This window comes from Acomys minous (assembly GCF_964271855.1).
Source record: "Acomys minous genome assembly, chromosome: 5".
Classification (NCBI taxonomy): domain Eukaryota; kingdom Metazoa; phylum Chordata; class Mammalia; order Rodentia; family Muridae; genus Acomys; species Acomys minous.
The window spans coordinates 125,759,810-125,774,068 of NC_140494.1; the positions used below are offsets into that span (position 1 = coordinate 125,759,810).

Sequence of the window (14,259 nt, forward strand, 5' to 3'; positions counted from 1 at the left end):
TGTAATGGGCGGACATCACGCCATCTATACTGATGTTCTCTGTAATGGGCGGACATCACGCCATCTATATTGATGGTCACTGTAATGGGCGGGCATCACGCCATCTATATTGATGGTCACTGTAATGGGCGGACATCACGCCATCTATATTGATGGTCTCTGTAATGGGCGGACATCACGCCATCTATATTGATGGTCACTGTAATGGGCGGACATCACGCCATCTATATTGATGTTCACTGTAATGGGCGGACATCACGCCATCTATATTGATGTTCTCTGTAATGGGCGGACATCACGCCATCTATATTGATGTTCTCTGTAATGGGCGGACATCACGCCATCTATATTGATGGTCACTGTAATGGGCGGACATCACGCCATCTATATTGATGGTCACTGTAATGGGCGGACATCACGCCATCTATATTGATGTTCTCTGTAATGGGCGGACATCACGCCATCTATATTGATGGTCACTGTAATGGGCGGACATCACGCCATCTATATTGATGGTCACTGTAATGAGCGGACATCACGCCATCTATATTGATGGTCACTGTAATGGGTGGACATCATGCCCATCTGCCTTTCCATCTGCCCCTGTTATCTCTTCTGCTTTCAAATTGTTGGTGTGTGTTTGTTTTCAGGTGTGAGTAGAAACATGTGATCCATATATTTGTGTCTAGCTTATTCACTTAATGTGACATCCTCTGGTTCCACCTGTTTCCTTGCAAAGGATAGGATCTACCAGGCCAGTGACTGTTCAAACTGATGTTCAGAGACGTGGACCTTCAATTACTGTTTCAAACCCATTACTGATCTCTTTACACTTTGTTTCTTGATTAAAATTTTGGTACATTGTGTATATTCAGGAAATTACCCATATCTTTAATGGTTCTTCAGAGTATTTAAGAACGGCTCATAATTTCTTTGTAATTATCAGTCCTCTTTAGTTTTATTTGGGTTTTTACTTTCTTCCTCAGTCTACTTACAGGTTTGTCAATTTGGCTTATTCTTTTGTACTTTCTTCGTAATTTCAGTTTTATTTCTGGTTTGAGCGTTATCTCCTCCTATCTTCAGGGTCATTTAGGAGCAAGCTGGTTGTTCCCTTATATATTCTCCTTTGTTCTAAATTACACTCTGTTGTGACTTTAAGTGGTCACGGGGTCTCACCACACAGTCCAGGCTAGCATCAAATGTGAAATTCTCCTGCCTTGGCTTCCCTAGTGCTGGGATTACAGGCTTGGGCCACCACACCCAGGTTATTATTTTATCTCTTTATCTTTCTAGAGAATGCTCCCTGTGCTGAAAAAGAACGTGTACTCTGCAGTTATATTCTGCAAATGTCCACCAGGCCCATTTGCTTCATAGTACAGCTTAACTCAACTCAGATTTTCTGTCTAGATATTTCTCTGTAGAGGAAAGTGAAGTACTAAAAATCCGCAGTTATTATTGCGTCGGAGTGTACTCTCCCTTTAGAAATAATATATGCTCTATATTTGGGTGGTTCCATGTGAAGTACTCATAACTGTTAAATCTTCTGAATTGATCCATGTATTACTATATAATGGACTTGCGTCTTCTTCTAACCCTTTACTTTGGATCTAAGTACATCTTTACCAGTGAAGTGTATCACTTGTAGGCTGCAAGGTTAGAACTTTAAAAATTCTGCACTGCAAAGTAGGCAAAAAGACATATTAGTCATAAAGGAGGTTACAAAGCACCCACCCCCATTTCAACTATGTCATAATTTGTAGGAGGTTTGTTTTTCTTTATTTCATAGTGGATACATGAGTTCAAATTTAAGTGATGGGATGTAACCCTCTAAGCGAAGCTCTGTGGCTTCAGAATGGATATTCTAACTGTATAAAAGTTTACTGAGACGGACAGAAGAGGAAACTGAGGAAGTGTTTGAGTAGCTTCCTTCAAATAGCTGTGTGATATATTGTGAATTAGTTAAAAAATTTTAATCTACTTTGCATGTTGTCTCTGGGCTGGCTAACTTAAGCCATTTACATTTAAGGTTACTACTGATAGGTAAAGTTTTCCTCAGTCATCTGGTAGTTTTCTGTTTATTTTATCTCTTTCTGGCATGCGAATGTTTCACATTTAGTGCACTCAGTACAGTGATGTGAGGGCTACTATAAACATGAAGAGTATTCTGCAAGTTATTTTTATTTTTCTCTTGTTATCTTAAAAATTATTTTGTACTTTTGACATGTTATCTATAACACACCTTTGGCGATAGTCTTTCTGTTAAAGTTGGATGTTCTAATATGTGTGTGTGTCTAGTGTCTCTGAAGATTTGGGAAGTTTTCAGCACCTTCCACCTTTACTCTTTTGAAGTCCTATGTATGGTGCTTTAAGAAACACTTGCTCGAGGCTGGAAAGATGGCTCAGAGGTTAAGAGCAGTGGCTGCTCTTCCAAAGGTCTAAATTCAATTCCCAGCAACTACATGATGGCTCACCACCATCTATAATGAGATCTGGTACCCTCTTCTGGCCTGCAGATGTTACATGCAGGCAGAACACTGTATACATAATAAATAAATCTTAAAAAAAAAAAAGAAAAGAAAAAGAAAAGAAAAGAAACATGTACTCGCTTCACAGTGCCCTATAAATCTTATCACTTTCTTGTTCTATGTTCACCCAAAGTGTACGCAGGTCAAGCATGGGCAGGGCCAGAGTACGTGCCTTTGTCTGCAGTTCTGGAACTGCAGGGCTAACTTTCTGCAGCTGTAGTTCCTACGTGCTAAATCCAAGTGAGAGACAGTCTTAGCTGTGCTTCTGGAACTCTCCAGGGAGACACCGGGGCTCTGGCACCAGCAGGTATGAGTGGGACTCAGAAGAGCTGGCCTTCTTCCCCTGAGTCCATTCTGTCCCTAAGGTGGACAGTGGTCGAGCACTGTCTGGTGAGCAGCCTGAGCTCTGGGGTAGCAGGGTGAGGTGCCTCCCATAAAGGAGCTCAGGCTAAAGGGCTGGTGGGGTCCTGTGGCCACCTGTCTGCTGCAGATGGACTGTCTACTCTTCCCCTTGCAGTAGGGGGGTGGCACTGCGAGGATTGTTGTGCTTCGACTGGCCTTGGTGTTAGTCTCTGGTGTCTTTCTGACACTAGAGTTCCCCTGCCTCCTCAAAACATCACTTCTCAAAATACACTTTTTCCACTGAATGTGGGGACATATGCCTTGAATTCCTGCACTTGGGAGGCCAAGGTAGGTGGATCTCTGATGAAGCTATGGTTAGCATTCTTTCCTTAGTTTATCCCACACATATTTACAAGCAAAAATCCTGCTTCATTTGGCTAGAAAAAAATGCCAATATTAAAAAGATAAAAAGAAGAGCTGGAGAGGTGGCTCAGTGGTTAAGACCACTGACTACTCTTCCAGAGGTCCTGCGTTCAATTCCCAGCAACCACAGTGGGGCTCACAACCATCTATAATGTGATCTGATGCATACTAAATACATCTCTTTTTTTTAATATATAAAAAGAGGAGAAACCTAAGTATTTTACCCCTCACTGAGATATCATGTGGAAGTGTTCTTACGAAATACGATCTGAGAAGTAGACAACACAGTTGTGAACCACATACAGATAAAAAGCTGAACAGACTGTGAGTTCATACAGGAAAACTCAACACTGAAATGCCCTTACCTCGTAATGAGCAAACCGGCCCGTTGTCCTGATTCTTAGAGCGCTTGCTTCTGAACTGACTTGGAATATCTAGGGAGAGATCTGAAAGGAAGAGACCCAGAGTTGTGGTCACAGGCCTGTGAGCTCACTACAGGCTAGCAGAGGACACAGCAGCATGCACCCTGACCAGTCCGCCTTACCTAGGAATGGATCAAACTTCCTCGACTCTGTCCCACATATGAGGCAGTTGACCTCGTTCTGGAGAATTCCTCCAAATATTGCTGTGACAACAGTTGATGCTCCATTTCTAAAGACAACACCACACAGGAAACAGCTCAGTAAAATGCTCTTTTGATTCTTAAACCATTAACACTGGGCAAACAGATCTCATGTATGACTGTATATGGGACAGTGGGACAGCTTCACCATCCCCAATACACCCTTCAGAGAAGAAGCAACTGCCTTGTGCTTTCATCTTTCACTCTGCAAAGCCTTGCTGAGGATACAGAATGTTCCAAACCACTTGAGGATACGATGGCACATCCTCAACCTGAGGAAGTAAAAACATTTAATATACAGATTGAGTAGCAACTGCTAGCAGTAAAAAGTGCTGGTGTATTAGTGCTCACTTGTAAACAGTACTACAATTTCACAGTAACAGTGTAAATCAACCCCCCCACCTTATCAAACAAGGATAAACTAACCACCCCAATGTTCCATACAGTTCAGTTATGCCTTCATGAAAAGCAAAAAGTAAGAACACCTGACTCCAAGACTTGCTAGAAGTCAGACCCTTACACCAAACAGCAGCTTAACTGTTCCCCATCATTTTATCAGTAGAAAGTCAGGCAACAGCTCCTCTTGCTGGTATTTTTCCCCCTATAAGTTTGTGTCTTGATTCCAGACCTACCCTGGGCTCAGGAACAAGAAAGGGCGCCTGTGCATAGTCAGTGTTCTGTGTGGGCTTCGGCCTGAGCATCCCTGTTTGTGAAGTGAGCACTCACAGCTGCACATACTCTGGTACTCCTGCTTTGCAGACCAGGATGTTTTGTTTGTTTTTTTTTTCTAGACAGAGTTTCTCTGTGTAGCCCTGGCTGTCCTGGAACTCACTCTGTAGATCAGGCTGGCCTCGAACTCACAGATCCACTTGCCTCTGCTTCCCTGAGTGTTGGGATTAAAAGCGTGCAGCACCATTGCTGGCTGCAATTACTAGTCTTTAAGTAGAATAACACTGAGATTGGTCCTATAAGAATATCCTATGAAGATTATACAGTACAGTTCCATGGGAATGCCCAGGGCATCCTAAGATAATGAGAACACAACTCTCTGACAGAGCCCAGTTCATTGTTTATATATGAATATGCTATGGTAATACATACACATAGATTTTTATTTAACACTTCTTAAGGTGGTGCTCGAACAGCATGACTGGATCTTAAGTGTTCCCTGTGCACTCTGCACTCTGCCTGGGTCCTGAAGGCCCTGGAGAAGCCTGGAGCTCACAGCAGTCACTGTTCTGGGACACTGCGGGGTGAGAGTGACATGAGCACAAAGTACTAGTCAACCACATTTCCTCCTTTCTGTGGAGAATGTGTCTTGTAAATTTTCTCCTACACAGAGAAAAGGCTGAGCATGGTGCAGCACACAGGCGGTGCTTTGTGAGTGCTGAGGGTACATAGTAAAGCCGTCTTTTAAAAAAAAAAAAAAAGGTGACTAGAATCCAGACTGAATAATATATAATTTCTTTCTCAGCAAAATAACTGTTCATTTTTTAAAATATTTTTTTGAGACAAGGTTTCTCTGTGTAGCCCTGGCTATCCTGGACTCACCTTGTAGACCAGTCTGGCCTTGAACTCAGAGATCAGCCTGCTTCTGCCTCCCTGAATGCTGGGGTTAAAGGTGTGAGCACCTCGCATGGCTAAAATAACTATTCTTATATCAGAGCTTACTGTTAATATAAAAGAAACATGACAAAGGGTTTTGTTCATAGTAAGGGATAAAAGAAATGCTTTTAGCACATGTATTTCTACTGTGTGTGTGTGGGGGGGGGCAGGATCTCACGACTAGCTCAGCCTGAAGTTAGACTCATAACAATCATCCCATCTCATAATCCAACACTCTGGGATTACAGATTTGGGGCTTTGCACTCTATAGTATCATGTGTATACATTACTCAATATATCTGATAGAAAATCCCTTAAATGCTAGGTTGTATACTATATTAAGATCTCACCAAAAATAATGTGAAGGAACATTTAAAAGCAATAGCACCCCACCAAAACACACAAAGCAATACCAGCAGACATCTGAGGGTATTGAAAGCAAAAGTAAGCTAAGTCTTACATGCAGCATTTGTTACTTGCAGACAGAGTCGAATTCTCCTGTAGAATTGCTGAGCGGGACACACCATTGAATCCACCCTGAAGTTCCAAATGTAGGTGATCCAAAAGGTAGCGCATGAATTCGTGAGCATCCTGCTGCTGATAACCCCTTGAAGTAAACAAAAACAACGTGTGGGAGTGCTCCACTGCCTATAAAACACCACTCAGGACTGCAGCCCCATGTTCAGAAGAAGCCTCCAAAAACCCACCCTCTGCCTCACCATTTCCACGTGGGCCTATTTCTACTGGGCCCAGTAGAAGATGATAAAAATGCTCATCGATAAAATGCCTGCTTTGTAAGCATATGGATCAGAGTGCAGCCCCCGCCCAGGAACCATGTCAAACAGCCACAAAACGCATGCCTGTCATCCCAGCACTGGTGAGGCATAAGAACCCACAGAGCTTGCTGACCTGGTCAACCAGTCTAATTAACCACAGAGATCCTAGTTCAGTGAGAGATCCCATCTCAAACAGAAAAAGGAAGGAAGGAGGAGAGTCAATCTTTTAAAATAATTTTTTAAACTAGTTTCAAAAATTAATTAAGAAACATCAAGCCAGGTGGTGGTAGCAGGTGATGGTGGCACTCAGGAGGCAGAGCAGGCAGATCTCTGAGTTCAAGACTAGACTGGTCCACAGAGTTCCAGGATGGCCATGACTCCACAAAGAAGCCACAATTAAAAAAAGAAAAGAAAAGAAAAAAGAAACACCATATGTCAACCCTTGACCTCCATAAGTGTGCACACAAACATTCAAAGAGTTAATATTCTGTACTTCCATCTTAAAAGATATCTTTTGGACCAAAGAGAAAGTTCTTTTAAAAATGCATGGACTCATGTCAGGCATGGTGGTGCATGCTTCTAATCCCAGCACTCAGGAGGCAGAGACAGGAGGATTGATGGGAGTTCGAGGCCAGCCTGGTCAACAAAGTGAGCCCAGGACAGCCAAGGCTACCCAGAGAAACCCTGTCTCAAAAAACAAAAAACAAAACAAAAGAAAAAAAATGCACCGACTCATACACAACTATGCACCATCCTAAACTTGAATACACATAGCAACATATTCTTTTTTTGTTTTTGTTTTTGAAGACAGGGTTTCTCTGTGTAGCCTTGGCTGTCCTGGACTCACTTTGTAGAGGCTGGTCTCGAACTCACAGCGATCCACCTGCCTCTGCCTCCCAAGTGCTGGGATTAAAGGCGTGCGCCACCATGCCCGGCTCATATTCTTATATTGCTTCTTAAATTATATTAGAAGAAACTTCATGAAATTCTTATACTGATCCAGATCAATGAACTGATCCAGATCAATGACTAGTGAACAACAGTGAAGAGATCCAAATAAAAGAAATAATGGTTTATAAAATGTAATGTATAAAAAATAATAAAATAAAATCAAAGAGAGAGAAAAAAAGAGCTGGGCACAGTGGTGCACACCTTCAATCCCAGCACTCAGGAGGCAGGTGGATTGCCGTGAGTTCGAGGCCAATCTGGTCTAAAGAGTGAGTCTAGGACAGCCAGGGCAACACAGAGAAACCCTGTCTCAAAAAACCAAATAAATAAATAAATAAATAAATAAATTGTAATGTATTCTAAAACTTTAATAAAAGTGTCCTATACACACTACACAATTAAGGTTCTCCGTAAGTGGTAAATTGTTCTGATGACTTTAGAGTCACTCTTTCAAACAAGGTTACACAAAAGCTCTTTCATTCATAGTTTCCCTTAATAGATATTTTGCTCTTTCCTAGAAATTACAGATTATGAAGTCTCCCTAATTAATGGAACTTTAAAATCAAAAGTAAATTTATTCACTATAAGTTGTCTTATAGAATATATATATGCTCCAATACTTCTCAAGTTAGTATGAATAAAAGTGTCAAAGTGGGACTGGAGAGATGGCTCAGAGGTTAAGAGCACCGTCTGCTCTTCCAAAGGTCCTGAGTTCAATTCCCAGCAACCACATTGTGGCTCACAACCATCTATAATCATATCTAGTGCCCTCTTCTGGTCTGCAGGCATTACATGCAAGCAGAACACTGTATACATCTTTTTTTTTTTTTAAACTGTTCAAGTGCAGCTGGGAGGTGATGCTGTACAACTTTGATCCCAGCACTTGGGAGGCAGTTGGATCTTTAAAACAACAACAACAAACCTGACAAAGAGCACAGTCTGAAACACCCAAAGCTAGTGGTCACCACATACAAGCGTATTCCACATTAACACCCACTTGCGCTCCTGACTCAAAGGTAAGATCAGTGTTACCTGTGGCTCTACCACAAACAAAAATTCACTCTTTCCCAAATAATCTGTCACATTTTTCTAAAATATACCATGCAAGTCAATACCCAGTAGTTTAAACAATTTCTATTTTCATGAGGCAAACACATATTCATCCCTTTAAACAACGTCTGATGAATGTTAAGGAATCTCCCAGTTACACTATGATTCTCTAATGCCCTAAACATTCTCATCAACTTACATAAGCTCACAAACAACTGTTCTATACAGCTAAGTTATGAGTTTCTTTTCTAAAATTTGAAATTTAGCAAAATCAAAGTCATTGCTTTTCTTCTGATTCTGACTAAAATGCATTTATATCCCTTAAGAAATACATAGATGGGCTGGAGAGATGGCTCAGCCATTAAAGGCTATACTCACAACCAAAAATATACTAAATACAATCCTAGCACTTGGGAGGCAGAGACGGGAATATCTCCTGAGTTCAAAGACAGCCTGTTCTACATAATGAGTTCTAGGTCAGCCATGAGTGACACCCTGTCTTAAAAACAAAAAGCAAAAACAAAAACAAAAAAAAAGAAAAGAAAAATATAGGCATATAGATTCATCTTATTTGACTTAAAAAAAAACTTCATTCCATAAAATATAATGTGTTCCTTATAATTCTTTTTTTTAAATATTTTTTTTGGGGGCTGGGTGTGGCAATGCACATCTTTAATCCCATCACTCGGGGCACAGAGGCAGTCAGATCTCTGTGAGTTCAAGGCGAGCCTAGTCTATATTTCAAGTTCTAAGACAGCTAGGGCTACATAGAAAGATCCTGTTTCAAAGGAGTAAAAATAAATAAGAATTTTATTTCATATGGATGAATATTCACATTCATGTCTGGGCACCATATGAATGCCTGTGCCCATAGGAAGCTAGAAGCTGATGGACCCCCTGAACTGAACCTGTCAGCTGTGTGAGCCACCATGTGCATGCTGGGAGTCAAGCACAGCCCCTCTGTAAGAACAAGTGTTCTTACCCAACGAGCCACCTCTCCAGTGCCCTGTAACTAATTTCATTTTAAAGACTTTAGATAAGTCAACGAGTCTGTTAAGTATCAGTATTTTATATTCTCAATTGTTTCCCAGTTATACAATCTAGGGTTCAGAATCCTGTGACAGAAATAACAGGGTTCTTTATTATCACTTGTCAGACCTAAGATTATCGTCTTCCTTGATGTCTACAGGAGACTAACAGGAGACCTGTCAAAATGGTGATGGGAGAAACCACACTGCAGATACAGGATGCCTCAAGGACCCGGAAGTGTCCTTTCTAAATGGAAGGCTGAGACAGAGACGCACAGTTGGATACAGCACAGCAGAACAACTTGTGATACAACAGAGACACACATTATACAGACAAATCACTGTTTTGATAAAGAACAGCCACATGAATGGTTATCTACTGTGTGCCTGGTCGAGTGTGAGAGCAAACATTCTGAGTAATGAAAGCGTCCCAATTGTCATACCTGTGTGATGTTATGCACTGGTACCACCTAGGCAAAGAATAATGTACAAGATGGTTAAGGCCAATGAGGAACAGCCTAAGAGCAGCAGGCGTGCTGTGGTGTGGATGCCTGTAATCATGAGGCAGAAGCAGGAGGATCAACAAGGTTCAGACCTGCTGAGACAACTGACTATGACCTCATTTCAAAGGGGGAAAAAAAATCAAGATTATTTCACGTAAGTGGAGCATGTACTTCCCTCAGCTACTCAGGAGACTGAGGCAAGAGGATCATAAGTTCAAGCCAGCCTGAGAAACCTAATGAAGCCCAGTCTCAAACTAAAAAGGGCCGAGGATAACTCAGTGGTAGAGCACTTACTTAATATGCACAAGACCCTAGGTCCAATTCCTAACCCCACACTGGAAAAGGAGTCAGTCAGATAGTGGTGGCGCACACCTTTAATCCCGGCACTTAGGGGGCAGAGGCAGGTGGATCACTGTGAGTTCGAGGCCAGCCTGGTCTACAAAGCAAAGTCCAGGACAGCTAAGTCTACATAGAGAAACCCTGTCTCGAAAAATAAAACCAAAAAACCAAAAAGGGGGCTGGAGAGATGGCTCAGAGGTTAGGAGCACTGTCTGCTCTTCCAGAGGTCCTGAGTTCAATTCCCAGAAACCACATGGTGGTTCACTACCATCTATAATGAGATCTGGTGCCCTCTTCTGGTGTGTAGGCATACATGGAGGCAGGATACTATATATATAATAAATAAATCTTTAAAAATTAAACAAAAAAAAGATTTTTAAAAAACAAAAAGGGAGGGAGAAGGGGAAAAGGGGGAGTGAGAGAAGTAGTACATGCTTCTTTAATGTCCATCAGTCTACGATAAACATCCTCTAAACTACCTAAAACATAGCAGAGTTTTCTTTTTCTTTGAGCATAGGGGAACAAGGTTTTACTGTGCATGTAGCCCACCTCAAACCTGCAATTTTCCTGACCTTGTCCCAAGAGCTAGGATTGTAGATGTGTGTCATCACACTTGGCTCATTAATGGCTCTTGACTAAATGACCTATTACCACACTGTTTGCATACCTGGTGGAATTTTACGTTCTATTCATATTTAAAATATATTTTAACACAGGAAGTTATGTTTTATGAAGTCAAGGCAAATCGAGTTGTACATGAAAGCAGAAATGGCAAGTAGATATAAAATGCAAGTGAATACCACATAACCTGCTTTATTTATTTTAAGTGCATTGGTGTTTTGCTTGCATGTATGTCTGCATGAGGCTGCCACATTCCCTGGAATAGGAGTTACAGTAATGAGCTGTCATGTGGATACTGGGAATTGGACCTGTGTCCTTTAGAAAAGTGGTAGTGCTCTTACCTGCTGAGCCCTCTCTCCATCCCCCCGACCTGATTTATAAAGAGGCTTACACGGAGTAAGTATCTAAAGCTGGATCCTAAAGAGTTAGGGATCACAAAGCACATACCATAGGGGAAGCAGGTGACACAGACACCAAGACCACATGACAAACTCATGTTGATGGAAGCAAGAATAACAGAGGCTAGCACAGAAGACCATCTAAAGTATAAGAGCACAAACACTCTGATCCAACAAGTTCCACTTTCAGGTAACTAGACACGGGTACATAAGACTGTTCATCTCAGCACTGTTAGGCACAGCAACACACACACGTAGAAACAAATATACAGAAGTACAGGAAAAGGACGATCACATATAACTGTCACCTATGTTTAGCTACAGACTCTCACTTGAGCGTGTAAGGATTCCATCACTGGAAGCACACATGGAGATCTAGTAACTGGTTGCTTCCAGAAAACAGAAGGATGGTAAGGAACTAGAGTGAAGGAAAACCTTCCCCACCCACTCTAATCCTAGTCTTTCACATTTTGAGCCATGTGTATTTTGCCTACTAAAGTAAATTTTAATTTATTTTTCTTAAAAAAAAAAAAAAAAAAGAGTTGGGGCTGGAAGGACCTGAAGGGGACAGGAGCTCCACAAGAACAGAGCCAACAAATCTGGGCCCAGGGGACCTGCAGAGACTGATGCACCAGCCAAGGACCATGCATGGTGAGGACCTAGACCCCCTGCTCAGATGTAGTCAATAGGCAGCCCAGTCTCCTTGTGGGTCCCATAATATGGGGAGCAGGGGCTGCCTCTGACATGGGCTCTGTTGCCCAGTCATTGATCACTCCCCCCCAGCGGACGGCCTTGTCAGGCCACAGAGGAAGAAGATGCAAGCAGTCCAGATGAGACTTGATAGGCTGGGGTCAGATGGTAGGGGAGGAGGTCCCCCTTTTCTGAGGACTAGGGAGGGCAGGAGGAGGAGGGAGGGTGGGACCAGGAGGAGACAAGGGATAAATTAAAAATAAAAAAATAAAAGTAAAAGACGGGCAAGGCTAGGCATCCTAGGAAGTCACACATATAACTAAGTGTCGCACACTGGAAAGGGCCAAAATGGGAAGCAATTTCCTTGCTAGGCTTTTGGTTCCAGTAGAAGGGAGCTAGCTCGATATGTACACAAAAGCTGCTGCCTGCATTCATGGTTTTTCCCATGCTCACTGCATACATGAAAGACCCTACTTCTACACGCATGCTTGTGTTTCTGAACCCTCAAATCTCATCTCGGGAATCAGTTTCCCCAGACCTTGTCTTGTACTGATCAAGGAAAACAGGCTTTACAAACACAAAAACAATTTGGAGTTATATATAAATAAAATAGCATAATTCAAGACTCAGCGTGCTTCCACATAACCATGGTTTAAGAACCACGCTTACCCACCCAAAGAGCTCAGTGGCACTGCCATCAGCATCCTCACAGAACCCACACGGAGGCCCCAGCCCCACCTCACCTGGGTACTGTGTGGTGATAATCAAGACCTGCATCTTCTACAAAGGGAGATTCTTTGTTTACATGAAAACAGGGAACAATCTCAATTACTGCAGAACCAGAAGGAAGCCCAGCTGATGCTGAGCAGTAATGAAGGTGATATCACAACTTGCGCGTATCAGAAATTACCCCAGAGGCTCAGGTAACTATCCCAACCTGGCTATCTCTTCTTAGGTTCTTTATCAGCAGGAATACTAGAATCAGTAAATTCAACCATTAAATAAGCCGTGCTCACAGCTGGGCTACAGAAACCAGAAAGGGCAGGGATACATCGAGGTTTGGAGGAAAAGCTAATTGAACTTTATCAAAATATGGAGAAGTTTCAAACATTCAAAATGGAAGGGCCATGCTCGCCCTGGGAACCAAGGAAGCTGCACCATGGTTTTACTCAGGAACATCTGCTGTGAACCAACTCCTAAACACTCTGGGCTCTAATTCTGGTCAGACCACCAAGAAAATGTGTTAAGACTGAACAAGTTGCTTCTCTGTTTTGACTTCTCTAAACTTAGGAATAACACTTCCTGCCTTGGCCAAAATGCTTTGTTGCTTGGATTTTGGTAAGGATAAAGTACTCAGGGCTTGCCACAGAGTGGACGTTCAATGACCGGGAACGGCCATTATGTTAAGTTCAAGCCTGACGAGTGCCATCCCATCCCATCAACCCTCACTTCTGCTTTTCCTACCTTAGTGTCAGGAAACTCTAAGAGTCTTTGGAGTCTCTTCTGAGAAGAATGACATGTAAGTTTCCTTGAAAACAAAGACCAGGGCTAACAGTGCTTAAGTCAAAGGCTGGATCATTTGGTAAGTAGTAAATTAGAGGTTTGGTTTTTAACCATGTTAAAAGGTGCAAAATACAGTAAGCTTCACTACAGTGTTTTTTAAACAAGGAAGGATATATGCAAAGTGCCCAATCATGACTTCTAAGAGCTACAACTTACTTCAATTAAAAAAAAAAAATCGTGGCAACACTGGCAGTGCCATACATCTGTAATGACCTGATTTCTCACAGGGATGGCAACCAAGAGAGGTAGAACAAGCTATCAGAGAAAGGACAGGTGACTAAATAGAATTGGTCCTACTATTTCCCAGCGTGTGATTTCTAATTAACATAGATAATCGCTCTAGAGCTTTAGAGCCTGGACAGCACAGCTCCCAACTGTGGCTTCCCACTGGCTTTGTTTCACTTTGTGTGTGGTAGAAGTGCAAACTGAACCTGTGGCCTTGCACACACCAGGCTAGAGCTCTACCACTGAGCCCCAGCCCTCACTTCATTCTTTAAAAACGAGGAGATGGTTCAGCAGTGAGGAGCACTAGCTGCTCTTTCAGAGCACCCGAGTTCAATCCCCAGCACACACGTGGCAGCTCACACCTGGGTGTGAGTCCAGCTCCAGGGGTTCTTACACCCTCACAGGCACACAGGCAGAACACCTGAACATAAAAATAATAAATAGAATTTTTAAAAAGACTTGAAAAAAAATCAAGAACTTTTGTCATCCATTACATATTCCTAATACACACAGGCTACTCAGGGGCTTCTAAATAAGCCAGGGTTTCCTCAGTCCCTTTGTTTGTCTAATAAAAGAACTGCTTGGAGCACCTGTGGTACTA

The 14,259-nt window shown here is 42.2% G+C and overlaps 1 protein-coding gene across 2 annotated transcripts in view; it reads right to left on the reverse strand.

Annotated features, from left to right (window-relative positions):
- Nucleotides 1-14,259, reverse strand: part of USP3 (ubiquitin specific peptidase 3) — a 78,160-nt gene that overhangs the window by 12,260 nt on the left and 51,641 nt on the right. For both annotated transcript variants that reach the window (XM_084781192.1, XM_084781193.1), the window contains 3 exons: nt 5,978-6,124; nt 3,835-3,941; nt 3,656-3,736 (listed from right to left, as the gene is read on the reverse strand). In XM_084781192.1, coding sequence (XP_084637318.1) covers nt 3,656-3,736; nt 3,835-3,941; nt 5,978-6,124 — 335 coding nt within the window. The remainder of the gene's footprint in view (nt 1-3,655; nt 3,737-3,834; nt 3,942-5,977; nt 6,125-14,259) is intronic.